Below are 22,426 nucleotides of genomic sequence, written 5' to 3' on the forward strand. Positions count from 1 at the left end.
GGGATGGCGCTGAGCTGTGGCGGACCGAGCATGTCGTGCGTCATTCCCACTCGAATCGCCCTTGTGGCCTTGCAGAGTGTTTGTGAGCGGGAGCTGAGTAAAGCAGGGAGAGCTGGGTTGGGTGGGCATTCGGCACATGGGGAGCAAGGAGAAAAGCATGCAGGCAATGGGCCATGGAGGCCAGTCCCAGGGCTGGGTGCCGAAGGAGCCCCGTCCAGCCACACACCGGGCTTGTCTTATGGCCGGCTGCTGTGCACAGGGCAGGGGCTCATCGAACTGGCCAGGCGACGCCCAGGTCCCTCCCCTGAGAGCGCCAGGCGGTGCTGAGTGGTTCCCCTTCCAAAGCACCAGCGCTACGCGTGCCCTGCCAGGGCGCTGCCCGCTCTCCTGGCTCCGCCAGGGCCCGAAGACATTCTCCATAGCCTTCTGCAGCTGGCTAGATACGTGTGTCTCCCCGGCCCATGTAGCTGCCTCACTGCTCCCCCCTTTTCCAGGTCATTCATTCAAGCCTGGTCCCCCTGCAAACCTTGGGCCATGCTGCAAGTTGGCCATTGACTCCTCTTTGCCTTCTGCCCCACCGCTTGTGTCTCTCAGGCACTGCACCTCACCTCTCCCCCCTCTTGTGAGCAGTGGGGACCAGCGCCTGCACAAGTCTCAGTGGGCAGCGCAGGGCGTGTCAGTGCTCCCCCCTTTCCGAGGCTCTGCGGGGGGCCAGCCTGAGAGGGACCCCAGGGCACGTCCCCTACATCAGCCCCTGCCGCTGTGGCAAACAAGAAGGAAGGAGAGGCCAATGCACGTGTCCTCTCCAGGCGTGTAATCCGTGTCCTGTGCAAACAAAGGTGCTTTCTCACAGTCATTAGATGCCCACTAATCTCGGGCAATTTGCATATCAAAGGCAGTCAGCAATAATCTGCCCACACTCCATCCAGAGAAGGGTCTAATTGCTCTTCTGTAATTAGAGGCAAAGTGGAAGAGCTGGCGGATGGGCGCCCGCCCCTGATTGGGTTTGTGGGCATGAAACGGCACCGCGGGCATTGGTCCCATGGCACCCTCCCCCACTGCTGCTCTGAAACATGCCCCCAGCCCCTGGGCATACTGACATGCTGCATTCCCTGGGAGGGACCCTGGCTGGGGCGCATCCTTCCCGGGGGGTTGGGGCTCTGAGCCTCAACAGAAGGCGGCTTGTGGGAGAGGGAGCAACCCACTGATTACTGCTGCAGCCCCAATGTCCAAACTCGGTGCAAATTCATGTGTTAGAATCAAACGTTTAGAAGGATTATTTTACAAAGTCCCTGGTTGGATTTTCAGGAGCAGGGAGGGTGAGAGGGTGGCATGGCTGGGGAGCGGGCCCTGAGAACGCTGGCGAACGTTAGGCACAGCATGGAAAGAGGCCTCCCCACACATGGCTCTGCCCGTGCCACTCAATCCCGACTCCCTGAGCTCCGCACACACACAGCTCTGCCAGTGCCCCTCAGTCCTGACCCCAGAGCCCCTGAGCTCCCCACACACAGCTCTGCCCGTGCCCCTCAGTCCCGACCCCCTGAGCTCCCCACACACAGCTCTGCCAGTGCCCCTCAATACCGACCCCCAGAGCCCCTGAGCTCTGAGAGTGCTGCTGTGGGGTGATCTGGCACAAAGCCCCCCAGGACATGTGTGTCAGAGCCAGTGCTGTGACCCGCCCCCTCGCTCCTGGGCATGGCCTCCCACGAAGGGGCCTTCCAAGCTGCCTCTCCCTGGGGCCAGCCAGGCATCATTGAGCTGCCCAAAAGGGTACAGGGCCAATCCAGAGGGGTGGGGTGACCTGGCACAAAGCCCCCCAGGACATGTGTGTCAGAGCCAGTGCTGTGACCTGCCCCGTCGCTCCTGGGCATGGCCTCCCACGAAGGGGCCTTCCAAGCTGCCTCTCCCTGGGGCCAGCCAGGCATCATTGAGCTGCCCAAAAGGGTGCAGGGCCAATCCAGAGGGGTGGAGAGAGCCAGGCAGAGGCTACAGGGGCAAGGGGAGTCTCTGCGCTGGGCAAGCTGCAGGGCCTCTTGCCAAGTGAGCCGAAATACCCCTCCGCTCAGAGGGTCTGATTTGCAGATCCCCTGAGGCACCCAGCTAAGGGCCAGGGTTTCCGACATGCCCCACAGCTCCCATGGGGACGCTCATGGGCAGATTTCCCAAGGGTCTGTGCACCCAGCATGCTGGGCACTGCACAGAACCTGGACCGTAGTCCTTGCAGGTGAGCAGGGCTTTGGCTCGGGTCAGAGGCTGCCCAGCAGCGCAGCACTCACTGGGGCTGAAAGGCATGGGCCCTGTGGGGCTAGGGTCCAGCCCTGCCTCTAGCCCATGCTCAGGTCCTTGGGATGTGTTTGTTTCTGTTTAACCAATTTATTTGAGCATAAGCTTTCGTGAGCTATAAACACCCATTTTTTCATGGTCTGTGGGTATAAAAACATCTTCTGTATTTTCCACAGTATGCATCCGATGAAGTGAGCTGTAGCTCACGAAAACTTATGCTCGAATAAATTGGTTAGTCTCTAAGGTGCCACAAGTCCTCCTTTTCTTTTTGTGAATACAGACTAACACGGCTGTTACTCTGAAACCTTTGTTTCTGTTGCGTTTCCTTGAGTCACTCTTTTCCACAAGTTGCTTCCCAGGGGCTCGGCCTGTGGCATTATTCTAGCCATTGCGGGATCTCCAAAGGCCTCCCCCGAAGAGATCAGCCCAGCCCAGCCCTGGCTTGGGTCAGCCACAATGCTGTCACTTCCCGGCTCCCCACCTTTCATGTTCCCAGTGACACAGCTACTTGGCTGGATGCACACAGCTGCCAGCAGCCCCATCTGTCCGGGGCGACAATCTGTCCTGGGTGCATGATGAGCTGCTCCTGTCCTGGCCACAGCTCCCTCCCTCACCCATCCCTTGGCTGCAGCTGGTATCGCATCTCAGCAGTTTGAATGGGGCTGCAGGCAGCTGTTGTTGAGAGACAGAGGCAGCCAGGCTGGAGCAGGGGAGGGCGTCTCTAAAGCTAATGGGAGAGGAGGTGCAGTGCATGGGACAGAAAGCTCCCTCCCTGGGGGCCATGTGGGGAGGGGGAGTGAAAGGGCCTGGGGAAGCAGCCAAGGTGGGGGAAAGACCCGCTTTAATCCACTTCTGCCCAGCAGCAAGGATTCTCCCCTCGGGCGCATGCAGGAGGCCTGGCACTGCCTAGCCGGCTGCCAGGATACTCCCCCGCCCGGCGCTGTGGGGAGAGAGGGAGGCCAGGCCGGGAGGGGGAAGCGGTGCTGCTGAAGCCAGGTCCCCCCTTGTGTGTTGCAGATGCTGCAGGCCACCTGCCGCCCGGCTCCTTCCTGAAAGATCTCCTCCACAGCCACTCGTGCCAGCTCAGCGTCCGGCAGGGCTCCTGCGAGCCCGAGAGCGATTCCTCCCAGACCATCTCCCCGGAGACCTTGTGCTCCAGTCTCTGCAGCCTGGAGGACAGCCTGCTGCTCAAGGAGCTGGGCTCGCCGGGCGAACTGGCCACCAAACTGCTGGGCTCCATGGCCGGAGGGGAGGAGATGCTCCTCTCCAAGCTGCCCCCTCAGACTGGAGAAAGTGCCTTCCAGAGCCTAGGACAGCTGGAGTGCCAGGACTCCCTGTACTCCATGTCCTGCACGGAGTCCTGCCTCTCGCCCACGGGGGACGACAGCCTGTCCTGCAAGGACGACCACACGGCGTGCCCGCTGCATGGGGACAGCTGTGGGGTTCGGAGGAAAGTCTCCGACGTGGCCTCTTCGGGGGTGGTGTCACTGGATGAGGAGGAGGAGGCTGAAGAGCAGTGAACTGGTCTTGGTCTGTGGCATGCTTCACCTGCCATTTCTGTCCCACTCCGTGACACCCCCGCCCCCCTCCGGGCCCCGTTCCCTGTTCTTCTTGTGGGCGAGTCCTGTCTGGGGTTGGCGTGAGCCTTAGCCGGGCAGAGGAGGATGGTGGAAGGAAAATCCAGCCCCCCCACTGGCGGAGACTGGTGAAGCCTGAGGCCTCGCGGCCGGCCACCGGATGGATTTGCTTGCTGCGTCTCTCTCTCTCCCCCCTCGTCTGTTTTTTTGCATGAGAGTGTTTTGGGGATAACCAAAAGCCCTGAATCGGAGCCAACTGGACCTGACGCCATCTGAGACGGTTCTGAGCATGTTCTTCACCCCACCTCCGAGCCCCTGGGAAGGCGCCTTTCGCTGTCGGGGGGCCTGGCTAGTGCTGTTAAAGCAACACGTGTATGTTCCTAACGAAGATTAAACCCCCTGCTCCGGCCCCCCAAGCCCCAGCTCAGAGCTGGTGCCGAGGTGCACTGTGTTGGGCTGCTCTGCACTTGACTTGGGAGGCCGTTTTTCAACCCTTTGGCACAAACCAGCTCTTTGCTTTTATCGTACTGGGTTTTATATCGTGAACCGGCTCAAGGAGACGGCCGAGGGCAGAGCAGGTTTGTCGGGACGGAGCTGGACAGGAATCGCCGTCTCTGCCGGGACGAGGGGGCACGGTCTGAGTTGGTGGGAGCGCGAGAGCAGATCTTTTTCTATATTTTTGTATGTTGTCTCTGTGTGACCCTGGCCGGGAATGTTGGGGGACGCTCCAGGGTGACATGGTGCAGGGATTGGTACCACCCCAGCCTCGGCAATTAAGTATTAACTTCCCCATTGGACATCTTGGCCTCCGGAGAGCTGCCGTCTCGGGCTGGGCAGTGGGGAGAGCTCACGTTCCCCTTGCTGGAGTAATTTCGAATGATCCCAGGGATACTTTCTGCATGCACAGACACGGGCATGCACCTGTGGTCCCACACGTGTGCACACAAATGCACACAGACCCCCGCCCCTGTGCGCATGCACATGCCCCCCGCCCCCACTGTTCATGAGGGTGCTTAGCATTTTACAACCCCCATTCCTGCCTTGGAGAGCTGACCCTCTGCTCCGAGCCCCAGTGAAGCTTGGGCTGGGGTGAGATCCAGCCCTGCCCCCAGGTCTGAGTTGGGGGCTGGATCTAAATGGGCTGTTTTCTGGTTCAGCCGTGGCTGAAATCTCATGGGATTTCATGCAAAACCTCACCTCCAGCTTGGGATCAAACCTAGCCCCTAATGCCCACCCCAAATCCAGCCCTGGAGCTGACTGCCAGCCCTTGGGTCTGCCGGGGCGCACACGCAGATCTGAGCGCACACACGTACACAACAGTGCCAAGCGCCTGCCACAGGCCAGTGGGAAACAAAACCCAAGTCCCAGCTGTGGTGAGTGCCGCAGGTCCCTGTCCCTCTAGCTGAGGTGGGAGCCCCCTCCCCTCCGGCAGGGGGGCTGTGGCTGGCTCCCGGCAGCTGCCGCTTTTTGCCTTACGGTTCAGGAATGCTGAGCCTGGCACCCAGTGGAAATGCAGGGGCCCAGCGAGATCTCAGCCTCGCCCTGCAGGTTCTTCCTTGCTGTCATGGCTGTGACGGCCCCATAGCATTTGCCGCCCCACGTCAGGCTGTAGCTCCAACAAGTCGGCAGGCACCAGCCCCTGATGTTTGAGAGGCGCGGGGGGCTGGGCTGGGTGCGTGGACTATGACTCACGTCTGTGCTCCTTCACTCAGGCGCGAAATGGTGCCACATGTGACCCTGGGAGACCTTGGGCATCGGAGCCCCTGCACTGTGCATGTGCCCACAGCCTGGGGAGACAGGGCAAAGCCGGGCGAGGTGTGTGGGGGGGAGAACGTGGCAGCCACCCCCAAACTGGGCTTGTTCGTGGTTAAGGGATCCTGCAGCTTTAAGGCTCCAGCTTGGCTGCTAGCTGGTGCTCACAGGTAGGGCCCTGATGGGGAGCTGGCTAGGAAGGGATGGCAGTGCCCCTGGGCCTTTGTGGGTGCCCAGGGGGAGGGGGGGGGGGCTGGACCATACCTTGCAGGGGCAGCACCCAGGCACTGCCAGCTGGAGCAAGACTGGCTGGGTGCTGATGGGGCTGCTCGCCCTGCATTGCTCCCAGCAGTGATTCCCAGGGACAGGGCAGGGCCCCAAGCAAGGGGACTACCTTGGGCAGTGAGAGCTGCAGCTTCTGCCCCTTGTGCTCTAGGCAAACCCCGGGCCCTAGGGAGCCCCAGCACCCATGGCCAGCCTGGGCGGGCCCAGGCCCTGGTGTGCTTGGCCTGGCCACTCTTCCCACCCCCCATGCTATGGCCTCCCCCATGCACCCAATGGCTTGTGTCCATCCCCCCTCACTATAAGCTATGACTTGTCCCATCCCTTCCTCCCCCCCCCACTGGCTCATTCCACCCTCCTACAGGTACACAATGGCCTGTCATTCCCTCCCACCATGGCCTTCCTCATGCATCCAATGGCTTGTGTCCCCCCCCAAGCTATGACTTGTCCCATCCTCCCTGCCTGTTCCACCCACCCACCCACACAGACACAATGGCCTGTCATTTCCCCCTCCCGCCCCCCCACTCTATGGCCTTCCCCAATGGCTTGTGTCCCCCCTGCCCCCACACACAATGGCCTGTCCTGTGTCCCCGCTCCACAGTGGCTTGTTTCCACCTCTCACACACAAAATTGCCTCCCCCCCCACTGTAGCCTGTTCCCTCCCCAGCCCTGCCACTGACCTGTCCAGTTCCCCCCGACACACACTCTATGGGCGGTTTCCCTCTCCGCCCCCAGCACACGCAATGGCTTGTCTCCCCCCCCAGTGCCGGATTGCACCCTGGCCAGTTCCAGTGTCTGCTATGTTACGTTTACCAATGCAATTCATTAAAGCAACGGGTGGGCTGTGAGCGTTGCTGCCTGGCTGCCGGGGGACCCTCTCCTCCCCAGTCCCCGATCCCCCCCGCCACTTCACACTGCCCTGCAGTCCCCAAATGTGCCAAACACTCCTCCTGCAGGAGCCAGTGTGGGACCTGGGTGCGGGGAGCCCCTAGGATATGAGGCAGCCTGGGGCCCCTGTGCTGCCCCCCAGGTCCCCGGAGCTCCCAGCAGGGCCTGCCCCCTCCTGCTTTACTGGAATTCAACCAGGTGATCAAGTGCCTAAACTAGGGTTCAGGGCCGGCCTGTGGAGCTCCTGAGGAACTGACTCCGGGCAAGGGGAGGTTGCATCTGACCCCGGGGCTCGGCCCGCTCCCCAACCTGGCTCTCGAGCAGCCAGTCCGTGCCTGCACCTTGGCAGAGCGTCTGCCTGCCTCAGAGATGCCTGCTGGAAGCTGAGTAGCACCGGGCATTGCCCGGGACTGCCCCAGTCTCTGGCCAGTGCGTCTGCTCAGGGCCTGGGATGGGGAGTGAATGGGGGTCAAGCTGTCACCGTCTCCCTGCAGAGAACCGGGGATGTGGGAGGGTGTTAGCAAGCTCTTGGGCCAGAGAGTCAGTGTCCGGGGTCCAGGGATGGATCCCAGGGCACTGGGACACGTGCTGGGAAGCTGCCTGACCCAGGGAGGTGGGCGGTGCCATTGTCCCGTCTAGGCCATGGGCCTGAGGAGGAAACGTGCCCCTAATTGGAGGGCTGATGCTGCTCCCCTAAGGCAGCAGTGACTTTCCAGCCGGGTGACATGAGGCCAAACCTGCTTCCGCCAGCGGGCACGTGGCTTGCTCACAGCCCAGGGGCAGGCAGCGGGGCCTGAGGGCTTGGGGACGGTGTCCCAGAATGGCTGGCACAGGCTTAGCGCTTGCAGTGACCTTGTAGCAGACAGCAAGGGGACATGGAATTAGGTTTTCTCCACTGTGCATGGTGGTTTGTTATCGTAGGGTCGCATGAGTGCTGTGGGCTGTGCATGCTGCTTTGTTATTGCAGGGGTGAGTGCAAGCACTGGGCTGTGCATGCTGGCTTGTTATTGTAGGGTTGCTTGCACAAGGTCTGAGTCAAAGCCCTTTGAAGTCACTGGAAAGCCTCCCCTGGCTCCCCCAGGCTGTGGATTGGGCCCAGAGGCGAGCACGAGCGAGCTCTGTGCCTTCTCTGGATTGCTCGCCTGCGAGCCCCAGACCCTGCACCCCTGACAGGTTGGGCTGGAAGCTTCTCCCCAGCCCCTGGTGCCTGAGCCAGCCTGAGTGGGTGGCACGGTGGGCTGCTAGAGCTCAGTACTCGGGGGGGAGGTGGTTCTCGCTGGGCAGGGGGAGCAACTGGCTCTTTTAACCCGGCCAGGGAACCCCAGGATTTGGGGGAGGAAGGGGAAGCTGCCCTGCTCCTCCCCAACCCTCTGCCACGGACCCCTTCAATCTTCCCTCCCATTGGAGCCAGTGGGACCCCCGGGAGATCTGGGGCAGGCTACGGTCTATATGGGCCCTTGGCAGCAGTCTCTCCTGGGGCACTCCCCACCCCACGTTTCCCCACATAGCCCAGACCCCACTGTGCCCCACCCCAGCAGTGCCCACACGCTGCTCCCCACCGCTGTTGTCGGGCAGCCCCCCGAGCAATGAGTCTGAGTCTGGTCCCAGCAGGGAGCAGGTGTTTGCATCACCCCCCCCCCCCCGTGCCCTCACACCACGGACTCTGGCCCCCTTGCTGATGGGCTGTGGGCTCCCCACCCTCTAAGGGACTGCAACCTCCCTTGCTCTGGGAGACTCTGGCAGGTGGGCTCCTGTGACGATGTGACGCAGCAGGGAGGGGGGAGTGTTGACCTGGGAATGTGCCCTGGGGACGGGAGACCTGAGAGCCTGTCACCTGAGCCAGGAGGGGGAGGGGGAGGTAACACCTCTGCCCAGGAATGTGGAGGGAGGCTGCAGCAGGGAACCTGCTCGGTGGGTTTAGTTTTCAGTTTGGGGCTGGGTGGAGGAACACAGGGAACCCCAGGGCTGGGGTCTAAGCTCCCTGCTCCCCCAGAAGGACTTCACTGAGGGGTCCTGGGTGTACCCACAAGCTCTGTTTTGGACTGTGTTCCTGTTGTCCAATAAACCTTCGGTTTTACTGGCTGGCTGAGAGTCTCAGTGAATCCCAGGAAGAGGGGTGCAGGGCCTGGACTCCCCCACACTCCGTGACAACTGGTGGCAGCGGTGGGATCTACTGCACCCCGTGAACGGCGCTTCCGGCAGTAAGTGACTGGGGAACAGTAAAACGAAGGGGGATTGACGGGGACCAGGCGTGCTGAAGATTCAGAGAGAGAGACGGTTTCAGGGGGCGGTTAAACCCTGGGAGTGTGTGACCAGAGAGAAGGACTTTTGCAGTAACAGGGTCCCCCGGGGGATTGCAGCGAGCGGTCCCAGGGGCGGAGGAGTCTGCAACTCGACCCTGGCAAAGAGGTGGTGACCTCAAGAAGGACTGGCACACTAGGGGCTTTTCCTGGAAACCGTGGACAGCTGCCCGGCCTGCGAGTGGCCAGCCGGGAGATGTACGCTAAACGCCTTAAGAGCGACCTGGTGGAGCTGTGCAGGCAGAGGGGGCTGCGCGTCGGGAGGTCCACCAAGGAACAGCTGATTGCCCAGCTGGAGGAGAGGGATCGCTTGGATGACCCGATCCCTGTCCCTGAGGGAAGCCGCCCGGCGGACGCAGCGTGGGCCCTGGGGCCTGACCAGGCTGGGAGGGGTCAGACTGCTGCCCAGGACACCCCGAGACCCTTCCTACCTATGCCTGGGGGAGGGGTTGTGGGAAGCCCAGCGAATACCGAGGGCCCCCTGACCCCAGCAGCCAGCAGGGGATCCTCCCAGCGGAGCTCCCCATCCCTGGAGCGGATGCGGCTGGAATGGGAGAGGGAGAGGAAAATGAGGGAGCTGGAGGATCATGAAAAACAACGTCAACATGAGGAGAAACAACGTCAACATGAGCAGGAGGAGAAGGAGAAACAACGTCAACATGAGCAGGAGGAGAAGGAGAAACAACGTCAACATGAGCAGGAGGAGAAGGAGAGGGAGCGTCAGGAGAAGGAGAGGGAGCGTCAGGAGAAGGAGAGGGAACGTCAGGAGAAGGAGAGGGAACGTCAGGAGAAGGAGAGGGAGCGTCAACATGAGCAGCAGGAGAAGGAGAAACAAAGACAGCATGAACTGGAGCTGGCCAGGCTGAGGAGCAGTGGGGCCCCGGCTGCGGTGAGTGAGGGGGGACCCAAGACTGCAAGGAGCTTTGATAAGTGCTTCCTGGCCCAGCGGAAGGAGGGGGAGGACATAGATAGCTTCCTGACGGCCTTTGAGAATGCCTGCGAGCTGCACAGGGTTGACCCTGCAGACAGGCTCCAGTTCCTCACCCCCTTACTGGACCCCAAAGCCGTGGAGGTCTACAGCCGGATGACAGGGGCAGAGGCAGGGGACTATGAACTGTTCAAACAGGCTCTGCTCCGTGAGTTTGGGCTGACCCCCGAGATGTACCGGAGAAGGTTCCGGAGTCAGCGTAAAACGCCTGAGGTCACCTACCTACAACTGGTCAACAGGATGCAGGGATATGCCCGCAAGTGGACAGCGGGGGCCCAAACTAAAGAGGACCTGCTTGACCTGTTTGTACTGGAGCACCTGTATGAACAGTGCCCTTCCGACCTGAGGCTGTGGCTGGTGGACAAAAAGCTCGCGAACCCCCAGCATGCAGGGCAGCTGGCCGACGAGTTTGTGAACAGTCGGTCAGGGGGTAGCCGGGAGGAGTCCCAAAAGAACAGGCCCCCCCCGATGCAGAGAGAGAGTCACCATGGGGCCTCCCAGCGGGGAAATAGGGAGAACCCCCTCCAAAGGGGAACGCCTGGTGTCGGGCCCCTCCGACCCGTTCGAGGGGACCAACGTGACCTGAGCTGCTATCACTGTGGCCAGAGAGGCCACGTACGGGCCCAGTGCCCCGGGCTCAGGGACAAACTGAGCAGACCCAACCTACCCAGGGTTAACTGGGTAGGGACTCAGCTGGACGAGGGGCAGGCGACCCAGGAAAGGGGGGCTACCAGTTTGCCACCTGCTCAGGAGGGAAGAGTACCCCCAGCCAGCCCCGCCAGAGGGCTGGAGGCTCTGGACTCAGGGTGCTCGGTTTACAGGGTGGGTGCGGGGCTGTCCCTCCGGAGAGAGTGCCTTGTTCCCCTGGAGGTGGATGGGAGGAAGGTCAATGGATACTGGGATACGGGCGCGGAGGTGACGCTGGCCCGGCCCGAGGTGGTGGCCCCAGATCGGGTGGTGCCCAACACCTACCTGACCCTGACGGGGGTGGGCGGGACCCCATTTAAGGTGCCCGTGGCAAGGGTACACCTGAAATGGGGGGCCAAGGAGGGCCCCAAGGATGTGGGGGTACACCACCATTTGCCCACTGAAGTTTTGATGGGGGGAGACCTAGAGGACTGGCCAAGCGACCCCCAGACCGCCCTGGTTGTGACCCGTAGCCAGAGCCGGCGAGGGGTACTGCGACCTGACCCTGGGGAGGGTACCACACTGGAGGCGCGAGACCCTACTCGGGTGGGGAGGGAGCGCCGAGGGGCACGGCTCAGAGAGGCTGCGGCCTCAGACCTGGCCACGGAGGGGGAACCGGGCCCCATCCCTTCCCCAGCCGCTGAGTTCCAGGCCGAGTTGAGGAAAGATCCCTCCTTGCAGAAGCTCAGGGACCTGGCCGACCTCAGTGAGGGACGGACCATGAGGAGAGGCTGCCAGGAGAGGTTCCTGTGGGAGAAGGGGTTCCTGTACCGAGAATGGGCTCCCCCAGGGGAAGGGGAGTCCTGTGGGATCAGGAGGCAGCTGGTGGTCCCCCAGAAGTACCGCCGCAAGCTCCTGTCCCTGGCCCATGACATCCCCCTCGCAGGGCACCAGGGAATCCGGCGCACCCGGCAGAGGTTGCTACAGAACTTTTACTGGCCCGGGGTCTTTACCACCGTCCGGCAGTATTGCCGATCCTGTGACCCCTGTCAGAGGGTGGGGAAGGCCCGGGACAAGGGGAAAGCGGCGTTGAGACCTTTGCCCATCATAGAGGAGCCTTTCCAGAAGGTGGCCATGGACATCGTGGGGCCTCTCAGCAAGACGACCCGGTCGGGGAAGAAATACATTCTGGTGGTGGTAGATTTCGCCACCCGCTACCCCGAGGCAGTGCCCTTAGCTTCCATTGAAGCAGACACCGTGGCAGATGCGCTCCTGACCATTTTCAGCCGAGTGGGGTTCCCCAGGGAAGTCTTGACAGACCAAGGCTCCAACTTCATGTCGGCCCTGCTCCGGTGCTTGTGGGAGAAATGTGGGGTCCGGCATGACTGGGCCTCAGCGTATCACCCCCAGTCCAATGGGCTGGTGGAGAGGTTTAACGGGACGCTAAAGATGATGCTGAAAACCTTTATGAACCAGCACCCGCAGGATTGGGACAAGTACTTACCTCACCTGCTGTTCGCGTACAGGGAGGTGCCCCAGGAGTCTACCGGATTTTCGCCTTTCGAACTGTTATATGGAAGGAGGGTGAGGGGCCCCCTGGACCTGATGAGAGACGAGTGGGAGGGGAAGGCCACTCCCGATGGAGAGTCAGTGGTGGAGTATGTCCTGACCTTCCGAGAGAGACTGGCTGAACTCATGGGCCTGGCCAGGGAGAATCTGGCCAGAGCCCAGAGGAAGCAGAAGGTCTGGTATGACCGCACGGCGCGGGCCCGTGCCTACGCCACCGGGGATCAGGTGATGGTTCTCATCCCCGTGAGAAAGAACAAACTACAGGCCGCCTGGGAGGGCCCGTTCAAGGTCGTCAAGCAGCTCAATGAGGTAAACTATGTGGTGGAGCTGTCGAACCGGGCCCACCACCGCCGGGTGTACCATGTGAATATGATGAAGCCATATTATGCCAGGGGGAATGTGGTGTTAGCTGTGTGTGGTCAGTGGGAGGAGCAGGGAGATGACCCTTTAGTAGATCTATTCCCTGGGACCAGAGCTGGTTCCCCCCTGGAAACAATCCCCCTCTCGGATCAGCTCACCCCTGCCCAGCAAGCTGAGGTCAGGGGGGTGCTGCATCCGTACCGACAGCTGTTTTCCAACCAGCCTGGACGCACTAATCTGACTGTCCACCGGGTGCAGACAGGGTCGCACCCGCCGATAAGATGCTCCCCCTTCCGAGTCACAGGGAAAACTGCTCAGGACCTGGAAAGAGAGGTCCGGGACATGCTGGCTTTGGGGGTGATCCAGCCATCGGCCAGCCCTTGGGCCTCGCCGGTGGTGCTGGTCCCCAAAAAGGATGGGTCAGTCCGGTTCTGTGTGGACTATCGGAAGCTCAATGCCATCACTGTATCGGATGCCTACCCCATGCCCAGGCCGGACGAGCTCCTAGACAAGCTGGGAGGAGCTCGGTACCTTACCACCATGGACCTTACAAAGGGCTACTGGCAAGTGCCGCTGGATGCAGATGCCCGGCTGAAATCGGCCTTTATCACCCCTCTGGGGCTCTATGAGTTTCTGACCCTGCCTTTCGGCCTCAAGGGAGCGCCGGCCACCTTCCAGCGCCTGGTGGACCAGCTCCTGAGGGGGATGGAGAGTTTTGCCGTGGCGTATATTGACGACATCTGTGTCTTTAGCCAGACCTGGGAGGACCACGTGTCCCAGGTTAGACAAGTGCTGGACCGACTCCAGGGGGCTGGGCTGACTGTCAAAGCGGAGAAGTGCAAGGTGGGGATGGCTGAAGTATCTTACCTGGGCCATCGGGTGGGGAGCGGCCGCCTAAAGCCGGAACCGGCCAAGGTGGAGGTGATCAGAGACTGGCCCGCTCCCCACACCAAAAAGCAGGTCCAAGCCTTTATTGGGATGGCAGGATACTACCGAAGATTTGTGCCCCACTTTAGCGCCATAGCCACCCCCATCACTGAGCTATGCAAGAAGGGGAAGCCAGACAAGGTGGTCTGGACCGAGCAGTGCCAGGAGGCTTTCCGGGCGCTGAAGGAGGCTCTGGTCAGTGGCCCAGTTCTAGCAAACCCAGACTTTGACAAGCCCTTTGTGGTGTTCACCGACGCCTCCGACACGGGACTGGGGGCGGTGCTAATGCAGGAGGATGAAAAGGGGGAGAGACACCCCATCGTGTACCTGAGCAAGAAGTTGCTACCCCGGGAGCAACACTACGCGGCCATCGAGAAGGAGTGCCTGGCCATGGTGTGGGCCCTCAAGAAACTAGAGCCCTATCTCTTCGGGCGACACTTCACCGTCTACACCGACCACTCTCCCCTGACCTGGCTGCACCAGATGAAAGGAGCCAACGCCAAGCTCCTGAGGTGGAGCCTGCTCCTGCAGGATTACGACATGGACGTGGTCCACGTGAAGGGAAGTGCCAACCTGATAGCGGATGCGCTGTCCCGGAGAGGGGGCCCCGAACTTCCCCAGGTCACTGGTCACAGTGACCCCGCTCAGTTCAGTCTCGAAGGGGGGAGAGATGTGACGATGTGACGCAGCAGGGAGGGGGGAGTGTTGACCTGGGAATGTGCCCTGGGGACGGGAGACCTGAGAGCCTGTCACCTGAGCCAGGAGGGGGAGGGGGAGGTAACACCTCTGCCCAGGAATGTGGAGGGAGGCTGCAGCAGGGAACCTGCTCGGTGGGTTTAGTTTTCAGTTTGGGGCTGGGTGGAGGAACACAGGGAACCCCAGGGCTGGGGTCTAAGCTCCCTGCTCCCCCAGAAGGACTTCACTGAGGGGTCCTGGGTGTACCCACAAGCTCTGTTTTGGACTGTGTTCCTGTTGTCCAATAAACCTTCGGTTTTACTGGCTGGCTGAGAGTCTCAGTGAATCCCAGGAAGAGGGGTGCAGGGCCTGGACTCCCCCACACTCCGTGACAGCTCCCCAGGGCAGTGCTGGCACACAGATGGGCACTGCCTGCAAGGGTCTGAAACGCCCCTTCCCCCAGGAACATAAGGCAGCTCCGCCAGCCCCTGCTCCCTGCTTGGAGTGGGCGACAGTGGCCCTGTGCCAGCGTGCTGGAGGCTCAGCCATCAGAGGGGCAGCTCCCACGCTGCAGCCGTGGGGCAGAGGTGGTGGGAGACCATGCTGGTTGCTAGCCCCTCCCGTCCGAGAGACTCTGGGCACATTCACAAACACTCCCATGTTAACCCTGCCCATGCCCAAGGCATGGGCATCACCCCTTTATGACAGCTGGGGAAACAGAGGCACGGGGAGGGGACGGCCCAGATCCTTCAAGGTATTTAGTCACTGAATGCCCATTGAGTTCAATGGGAGTTAGTCTCCTTCATACCCTTGCTGATCGGTGCTGAAGTGGCTTGCCCAAATGAGGAAAAGAACCCAGGAGCCCTGACCCCTAGACATCTGCCCTACCCATTATAGCACGCTCTCTCCTAAGGAGCCTGGCTCGCAGAGGGGCTGCCCCTCCCCCCGACACCCCAGAGAACCTAATAACGCAGCATCTGGAAGGGGAAAGGCAACTAGGAGGGGGTGGCTAGCAGCGCTGGGCAATTACTAGTCCCTGGGCCTTCCCCAGCCTGTGGCAGGAGCGGGTGACTCCAATTGCACTTCACCTGAAGGGGCTATGCAGGCATGTGGCCGCGTGGTGTGCGTACGTGTGTGCTTGTGCCCACATACAGGTGGGGGGGGGTGTGCACACGCATGTGAGGGGTGGGCGTGTGCATAGGCACATGGATGTGAGGGGAGATGTGTATGTGCCGGGAGGTGAGGTGTGGGTGTCCATGTCATGCACAAATGTGAGGGGTGGTGTGCGTGTGTGTGTGTGTTGCACAGGTCTGAGGGGAGATGTGTGCATGCACACTGCTGTGAGGGATGTGTGTGTGTGTGTGTGTGTGTGTGTGTGTATGAGGGGAAGGAGGTGTGACCACATGGATGTGAGGGGAGGGATGTGTGTGTGTACTCACTGATGTGAGGGGAGGGGTGTGTGTACTCAGCGATGTGAGGGGAGGGGTGTGTGTATTCACACAGTTGTGATGGGAGGAGTGTGTGTACTCACCGATGTGAGGGGAGGGATGTGTGTATTCACACAGATGTGATGGGAGGGGTGTGTGTCCTCACCGATGTGAGGGGAGGGATGTGTGTATTCACACAGATGTGATGGGAGGGGTGTGTGTCCTCACCGATGTGAGGGGAGGGATGTGTGTGTACACACACGGATGTGCTGGGCAGTGTGTGTGTGTAGTGGGGCAGCAGGCTGGGAGTGGGGAGGAGTGTCCCATGGACCCTGTCTTGGTCCCCAGGAGCCATCCCCGGGGCCGCGTGGCCTCACACTGTGCTTGGGGACTGTGAGCCGCCGGCCTGGCCCTGTGGCCGCTGAGAGCCGCTCTCTGTTGTCCTGTGTCCCAGCTGCCTGTGGCCGTCCTGCCAGGCCTTGAATAAAACGAGTCTTGTTACTGCAGTGCCGTGTGGGCGCGTCCTTGGTGGGTCTCAGCCACTTCCCTCCATGGGCGCCTTGCGCTCCCCAGGGGCCCGACCCCGGCGGGGACAACAGCCAGCAGGGGCCAGGGTGATCACCTCTGAGCGGGCCGGATCTCGAGGGACTGGCATCCCAGGGTCCTGCCCCCTGCGCCATAGGGTCCTGCTGAAGTACCCCAACCATGGCCAGTCCTGCCCGAGAGTCCCCCTCCCTGCTCCAAAGGGGGTCCAGCCCCTTCTCCATCCCCGGGGGCTGCGGTGGCCATGGTGATGCTGGCCCCCCCCCACTCTCCACATGCATGCGGCCCTGCCAGGCGCTATCTGGGAACAGGGCCGCCTTATCTCACATTCCAGGGGCCGGTGCCATCGGACACCTTGCTAATTATGGGCATCTCCAGGCTCTGGCCGCCTTCCCGCCCCTCCCCTCGCTCCCTCTCCCAGCAGTGACCCATCTCCTCCGCGGGCCGGCACCAGCGCCATGGCGTCCGTCAGCTCGTCCTCCACCTATCGCTCGGAGCGGATCAGCACCTACAGCCAGAACGCACCCCCCGCTGAGCCCTGCTTCGAGCCCCGCGGGCGCTTTGGGGAGGAGGGGGACAGGAGCTCCCTGCGCCACGGCCCCTTCGCCGCGCGGGCCCGGGACTCTTATGGATACACAGGTGGGGGCCATGGGTGTGGGGGGACCCAACCCCGCACATGCCTCAGGGTGCTGCAGCCACTGCTTGCACAGGGGCAGGACGGTGGGGAGGGGCTCGTGGGCCAAAGAAGGTGAGAGCCTACTACTGCTACCAGCTCCCGGAATCCCTCCTGTTGGGCGAGTGGGCGAGGCCTGTGCTTTCAGCGCTATGGTCCTGGTTCAAAGCCCCTGACCACCCAGGCAGGTCCTTGCCTTTACACCCAGGGAGGGGAGGGAGATGCAGCCCCCATGGGGTCTGGGGTGGCCAGTCAGCCTCTGCAATCCCCAGAGGCCCAGGGTTGTGCTCACCCTTCGGGGTGAGGGTTCTTCATCCCATGCCCCCCTTCCAGGCCCCCCCCAGCTTGTTAGCCAACCCCCCCCACTCAATCCTCCCATCCCCCACTAGCCAGACCCCCACCCCAGCAATCATGCCCCCCCCTCCCCCGCGCTAGCCAGATCCCCTTCCAGCCCCCTGGCTTGCCAGCTAGATCCCACCCCCATCAATCCTCTGATCTCCCACTACCCAGACCCCCCCTTCCAATACCCCCCGAACCCTGGCTTGCTAGTCAAATGCCCCCTTGAGTCAACCCCGACTGCCAGCAGACCCCCTACCAAAAGCCAGAGAGCCCCATGAGCAGGCAGCCCCTCCCCCATGCCTGCTCTACAACTAGCCTGGTTGTCCTGATCAAGGGACCAGCCCCCCGCTGCAAAGGCACCTCGGGGTGACAGACCCAGCCAGCACCGGCCACACCCGCTGCACCAGCAGTGCACCATGGGAGGAGGCGGCTTGGCTTTCCCCCTGCTTGCCGGGTGCCAGCCCCTGCCTGCACCCCACCACTGCCCCCCGACACCCCACTGTGACCCCTCCCATAGCTCCTACTGACACCCCCACTACGCCGCCACGCCCCACGGCTCGCCAGGCCGTCTCAGCACCTGCCACGCGCTGCGGCCCCCGGGCCTCTGTGGGCTCCTGGGGCCTCATCCCTCCCCCTCACTGCCCCGCTCCGTGCAGGGTCTCCGGGCTCCGTGCGCCCCTGCAGCCTGGGCAGCAACGTGCGAGCCGGGGGCGACACGTACCAGGTGACGGCCGACGTGAGCCAGTTCGAGCCGCAGGACGTGGTGGTGACCACGTACAACTACCACATCATCATCCAGGCCGAGAAGGTGAGGAGCTGGGGTCGGGGGGAGCGAACCAGGCACGGCGGGAATGGGGTGGCTGGGACAGGAGCAGGGAGTTGCCCCCTGCCCCCACGCCTGCCCCAGTCCCTGTGGCGCCCCCTCCTGGGAGAGGCGGGGCTGAACGGGGCTGTGCTCAGCAGGAACGTGGCTCGTGCCCGCTCTCACCGGGTGTTTGTTTCCCTGGCAGGTGGCAGAGGACGGCACCGTCTCCAACACGTTCACCCACAAGTGCCAGCTCCCCGAGGACATGGACCCCCTGTCTGTCAGCTGTGCCCTCACCGACGCGGGCCTGCTGGTCATTAAGGCCAAGCGCGGCGTGGCTGCCAAGGCGGGCGAGACGCCCCCGCCGCTGTACCGCACCGAGGTCCAGCTGTGAAGCCCCTGGGCACATCACCCCACCCCCCCCACCCTCTGCAACCTGACAGATGAGCTGGGCAGCTGCCTCGCCACCCCGCCCTCCCCAGGGCTTCTGGGAGCTCACCCTGGCACACGTGCGCTGCTAGTTGGCCATATGTGTCGAGGGTGGGGGCAGCCTGGCGGGGCCCAGCATGCCCTGCGGTAAGGCAGGCTGGCTCAGTAAGGGGCCGGGCAGGCTGGGACCACGCGCTCCATGGGCCTGCCCGGCTGCATGGCTGGGGCACGCACGCTGCTCCTGGCATGCGAAGGGCTGCCCTGGGCCAGGCTGAGCCAGTCACTCACCCAAGCCCGTTGCACGGGGGCTCCCTGGGCCTGGGCGCCGTCCTGTGGCGGGGGGCCCGTGCTACTGGCCCGTGGCTCACCCCGGCTCCTGTTTGGAATAAAGGTTTCTCCCACCCACGGCTGCGTCCGGGCCATTCCTCGCGGCCTGCGGCTTGCCCCAGCCCCCCCCCCCAACTCTGGGCGCTCACCCGCCCCTTGGTACAACACAGCAGCCTCCTCTGCTGGTGACGCATGTCTCAGCCCCTTACCCCGACTCGCCAGGACCCTGCATCCTGCCCCCCCACCCCGTGCGCTCCGGCTGCTCCCTGAACCCGCTGCTGGCTGCAGAGCTGCCTCCAGGGGCTGCACGGTCCCACCCGCCAAGCCCACCCGGCCCCCAGCTGTTTCGGTGCAGCAGCTCCCTCCAGTGGCTGGTTGGGGGTAGGAGCGGCACGCAGGACCTTCCCCTCCCCCCCCGCCGGTCCCTTTGCTGTTGCAAGGCAGCTGGTGCCCGGCTCTGGCTGGCTCCCCTTGCCCCAGCTGGTGCCAGGCTGTAGCAACGTGCCCCACCCCCCAGCCCAGGTGCATCAGAGGTGCCTGACATGCAGCAGCCGCTCGTTGAGTCACTTTATTGCTCTATTTATAAAGTCCTTTTATTAAATTAATATAAAAATCTCTGTATTTACAGCCTGGCCCGCGCAGGGCCCAGAGAGACCAAGTTGCTGCCCCCCCTGGCTCCGAGCCCCTGGGACCCTGCCCAGGGCCAGGCAAGAGCAGCCATGCTGGGGAGGGGGGCGCAGTGAGACTGGGGGGAGTGCTTGCGCTGTTCACCCTGGGCTCCAAGCCAAACTCACCTCTGGCCTCGGCTAAGCACAGCTGCCCTCTCCCCACTGCGCCCTCGCCCCGTACCACAAACCACCCCCAGAGGTAGCATGGTTGACAGACTCAACGGGAGATTGACTAGCGAGGGGGGGCCTGAGGCTCAGGACTGAGGAGCACCGGCAGGCCGAGCCAAGGGGGAGGGCTGTGGGTTGGGATTCAGGGGCACTGGCAGAGCTGGGTGGGGGGCAGAGCCCATGGCAGGTGTAACCAGGGGAGGGGAGCAGCTGTGGGTCGGGATTCAGGGGCACTGGCTGAGCTGGGGCGGGAGGGCCCAGGGGTGAGACAGTTGCAGAGTCGGGGGCGGGGGGATTAGCACTCAGTGCTGTTTGGGGACCAAGGGGCCCCTGGCAGTGGGGGGTGGTGCTGGATATGGCATTCTGCCCCCAGGAGCCCTGCGCCAGCTGCCCAGAGGGCTGGACTTGGTTCACCCTTCCTCTTCACCACACAGGGACTGCTGGGGCCCAGGGGCTGGACTTGGTTCACCCTTCCTCTTCACCACACAGGGGCTGCCGGGGCCCAGGGGCTGGACTTGGTTCACCCTTCCTCTTCACCACACAGGGGCTGCTGGGGCCCAGGGGCTGGACTTGGTTCACCCTTCCTCTTCACCACACAGGGGCTGCCGGGGCAGCTCCTGGGGCAGGGCTGATGGCAGTGGCTTGCTGGGGCTCTGGCTCCTCCGCTGGCAGGCGGCGAGTCTGGCAGTGCAGGGTGCCAGGGCTGCAGGCACAAAGGTGCAGTGGCACCGGTGCCACCGCCGCGGGGGCTGGCGGTGTCTGTCGTGTCCATCGGCAGCCGGGGCGGGCTCTACCCGCCGGCCCCACCCCTCACGGGCACTTGTCGTCCGTCTCGGAGGGGCTGGACTCGCGGGGGATGGAGAGGCGCCGGCACCGGTCCCACAGCTGGTGGATGTCGGCGGTCTCCATCTCGCTGCTGCTGGCAGTGCTGTCCCGGAAGCTGGCCAGGGGCGGCCGGACCTTCACGCCCTTGGCAGTGACTGAGCCCTCGATGGCCTTGCGCAGCTGGGGGCAGACAAGACTCAGCCATGTGGCATGAGGCACCCTCCCCGCTCATGTCCCCAGCTGCATGAGGGCACCTGGGGCCCTTCTCCCTCACCCCCGCTGCAGGAAGCACAGGGAGGGGTGTGCAGGAGGGTCTCCAGAGACACCCTCCCTGGAGATTGGTGACACCCTATGTTCCTGGGCTCAGGGTGGGGGGAAGGCACCATTGCTCACCCCCCAGGAGGGCTCAGGGGTTCTGTTCCTGCCTCCATGTGACGAGTCCCATAGGGCTGATTCCCCCCCTTCCCGGGGTGTTTGGGAGGTATCCCAGGACCTGCTCACCTCTTTGAGAGACACCATGCCAACGAGGCGCCCAATGCTGGTCACATACGCGTGGTCCACGCCCAGGAGCGAGAAGATGGTGTGAGTCTGCAACAGAGACGGGGCTCAGGGTCTGCGGGGCGGGGAGCTGGCCAGGCCCCACTGGGGCTTGGGGCCCACAGGGCTGGGAGAGCCAGAGGGAACCCCGCACTGGGGGAGTCTGCTGAGACGCAGCCCTGCGCACGCTGCAGAGGATGTGGGGGGTGGATCTGCAGGGTTCAGAGCTGAACCAGCCATGCCAACGTGGGGAAGGGGCAATATTGATGAGCTCGGGGAGCCAGGCCCCAGGGCAGAGGACACGAGATAGGGAGCTGGGCTCGGGCTGTCAATGCACCCCTGTGCTGTGCACATGCCGCCAGCTGCCGGGTGCCCCAAGGAGCACGGGACCCCTGCCCACCCCACCTTGTGCAGGGAGGTGCTCTCCACCAGCTGGAAGGGAGCAGGGTCGATCTTGCTGTTGTTGAAGTTTACGGGCTGGTCCAGCTGCTGCTTCTCCCACTCCATGATCTGAAAGGCAGAGGGGCCGTGAGCGCCAGAGACGGGGGGAGAGGCAGGATGGGCCTCAATGGATGGGCAGGGCAGTCCAAAGCCCAGTGCTCTCCCAGTGCTCCACCTGCAGCCCCATGCCCTGCCCAAGGCGGGGGGCGTGGGGGGGAAGGGAGGGCACTGCCTGGCTCAGGGGCAAGGAACAGGACACACAGAGGTGACAGCTTTGATCCAGGCCCAGGACCGGGGGACTGGCTGGATATGGCAGGCAGGGAATGGGACATGCAGCCTTTCCCCCTAGAGGACGCTGGCTCCGATCTGGCCCCAGGGTGGAGGACTGGCCGGCTCAGGGGATGGGGAATGGGACGCCCCCACTAGGGGGAGATGGCTTGGATCCAGCCCCACGGGAGCAGGCCCCGTTGGTTCCCAGGGGTTGGGTGCCCAGCTCGACAGCCCCCCTGGCGGGTGCCCGACTGTCACTCCCTGGCCCCGCTCAGCACAAGGCCAAGGCTGCATGGGCCCATGGGCAGAGCCTCCTCGCCCTCAGCTGCACGGGGCAGCGGGCTCCCCTGGCGGGAGCGGGCATCCTGGCCATGCTGCCGGTGGCCCAGCAGGGTGGCGCATGCGGCTCCCCCCGAGCTGCAGGGGCTATTCGAGCCCAGCCCTGCCATCAGCCGCTGCCACAGTGGGACCTGCCTCCTCTGCCTGGCACGTACACAGGAGCCCCGCAGCCTCGCCCCACACCTGGGGGGCTCCTCCTCCCCTCCCCAGTGCCCAGGGCCTCCCCCTGGGCCCCGCCTGGCCAGGTTTTGCCCATGGAGGGGCAGCTCTGACAACATTTAATGCGAGGGAATTGAGGAGATCCTCTCCCAGCTGCCTCCCCCTACAGGACTGAGCCTCTCCAGCCAGTCCCTCTCCCCTCCCCACCTCCTCTCCTTGTCCCCCCACTGCTACCTCCCCCCATCCCC

General features: G+C 63.1%; 3 protein-coding genes across 7 annotated transcripts in view; 2 read left to right on the forward strand and 1 right to left on the reverse strand.

The window, feature by feature from the left end:
* FAM131A (family with sequence similarity 131 member A) overlaps positions 1-6,310 on the forward strand; it is a 44,618-nt gene extending 38,308 nt beyond the window's left edge. The window contains exon 6 of one of the 4 annotated variants that reach the window (XM_074962892.1): positions 3,301-6,306. In XM_074962892.1, the coding sequence (XP_074818993.1) occupies positions 3,301-3,803 (503 nt within the window). In that variant the 3' untranslated portion in view covers positions 3,804-6,306. Of the gene's footprint in view, positions 1-3,300 lie in introns of all 4 variants that reach the window. The other 3 variants (XM_074962893.1, XM_074962895.1, XM_074962894.1) reach the window with 3 other exon arrangements.
* A 10,264-nt stretch (positions 6,311-16,574) lies between these two features.
* Positions 16,575-18,892, forward strand: LOC141993357 (heat shock protein beta-7-like). Its single transcript, XM_074962896.1, has 3 exons — positions 16,575-16,837; positions 17,867-18,018; positions 18,221-18,892. The coding sequence occupies exons 1-3, from the start codon at positions 16,657-16,659 to the stop codon at positions 18,407-18,409; spliced, it is 522 nt and encodes a 173-aa protein (XP_074818997.1). The 5' UTR covers positions 16,575-16,656; the 3' UTR covers positions 18,410-18,892.
* A 472-nt stretch (positions 18,893-19,364) lies between these two features.
* CLCN2 (chloride voltage-gated channel 2) overlaps positions 19,365-22,426 on the reverse strand; it is a 43,633-nt gene continuing 40,571 nt past the window's right edge. For both annotated transcript variants that reach the window (XM_074963468.1, XM_074963467.1), the window contains 3 exons: positions 21,375-21,479; positions 20,934-21,020; positions 19,365-20,612 (listed from right to left, as the gene is read on the reverse strand). In XM_074963468.1, coding sequence (XP_074819569.1) covers positions 20,418-20,612; positions 20,934-21,020; positions 21,375-21,479 — 387 coding nt within the window. In that variant the 3' untranslated portion in view covers positions 19,365-20,417. The remainder of the gene's footprint in view (positions 20,613-20,933; positions 21,021-21,374; positions 21,480-22,426) is intronic.

The sequence above is a fragment of the Natator depressus genome, chromosome 9, assembly GCF_965152275.1.
Source record: "Natator depressus isolate rNatDep1 chromosome 9, rNatDep2.hap1, whole genome shotgun sequence".
In the NCBI taxonomy this organism is placed as follows: domain Eukaryota; kingdom Metazoa; phylum Chordata; order Testudines; family Cheloniidae; genus Natator; species Natator depressus.

What these genes read in the sequence shown, in the direction of transcription:
- LOC141993357 (XM_074962896.1), top strand. Translation starts at nt 16,657, where the DNA reads ATGGCGTCCGTCAGCTCGTCCTCCACCTATCGCTCGGAGCGGATCAGC. An exon ending in GGACTCTTATGGATACACAG is followed by an intron (nt 16,838 to 17,866) that starts GTGGGGGCCATG and finishes CGCTCCGTGCAG; the next exon opens with GGTCTCCGGGCTCCGTGCGC. An exon ending in TCATCATCCAGGCCGAGAAG is followed by an intron (nt 18,019 to 18,220) that starts GTGAGGAGCTGG and finishes TTTCCCTGGCAG; the next exon opens with GTGGCAGAGGACGGCACCGT.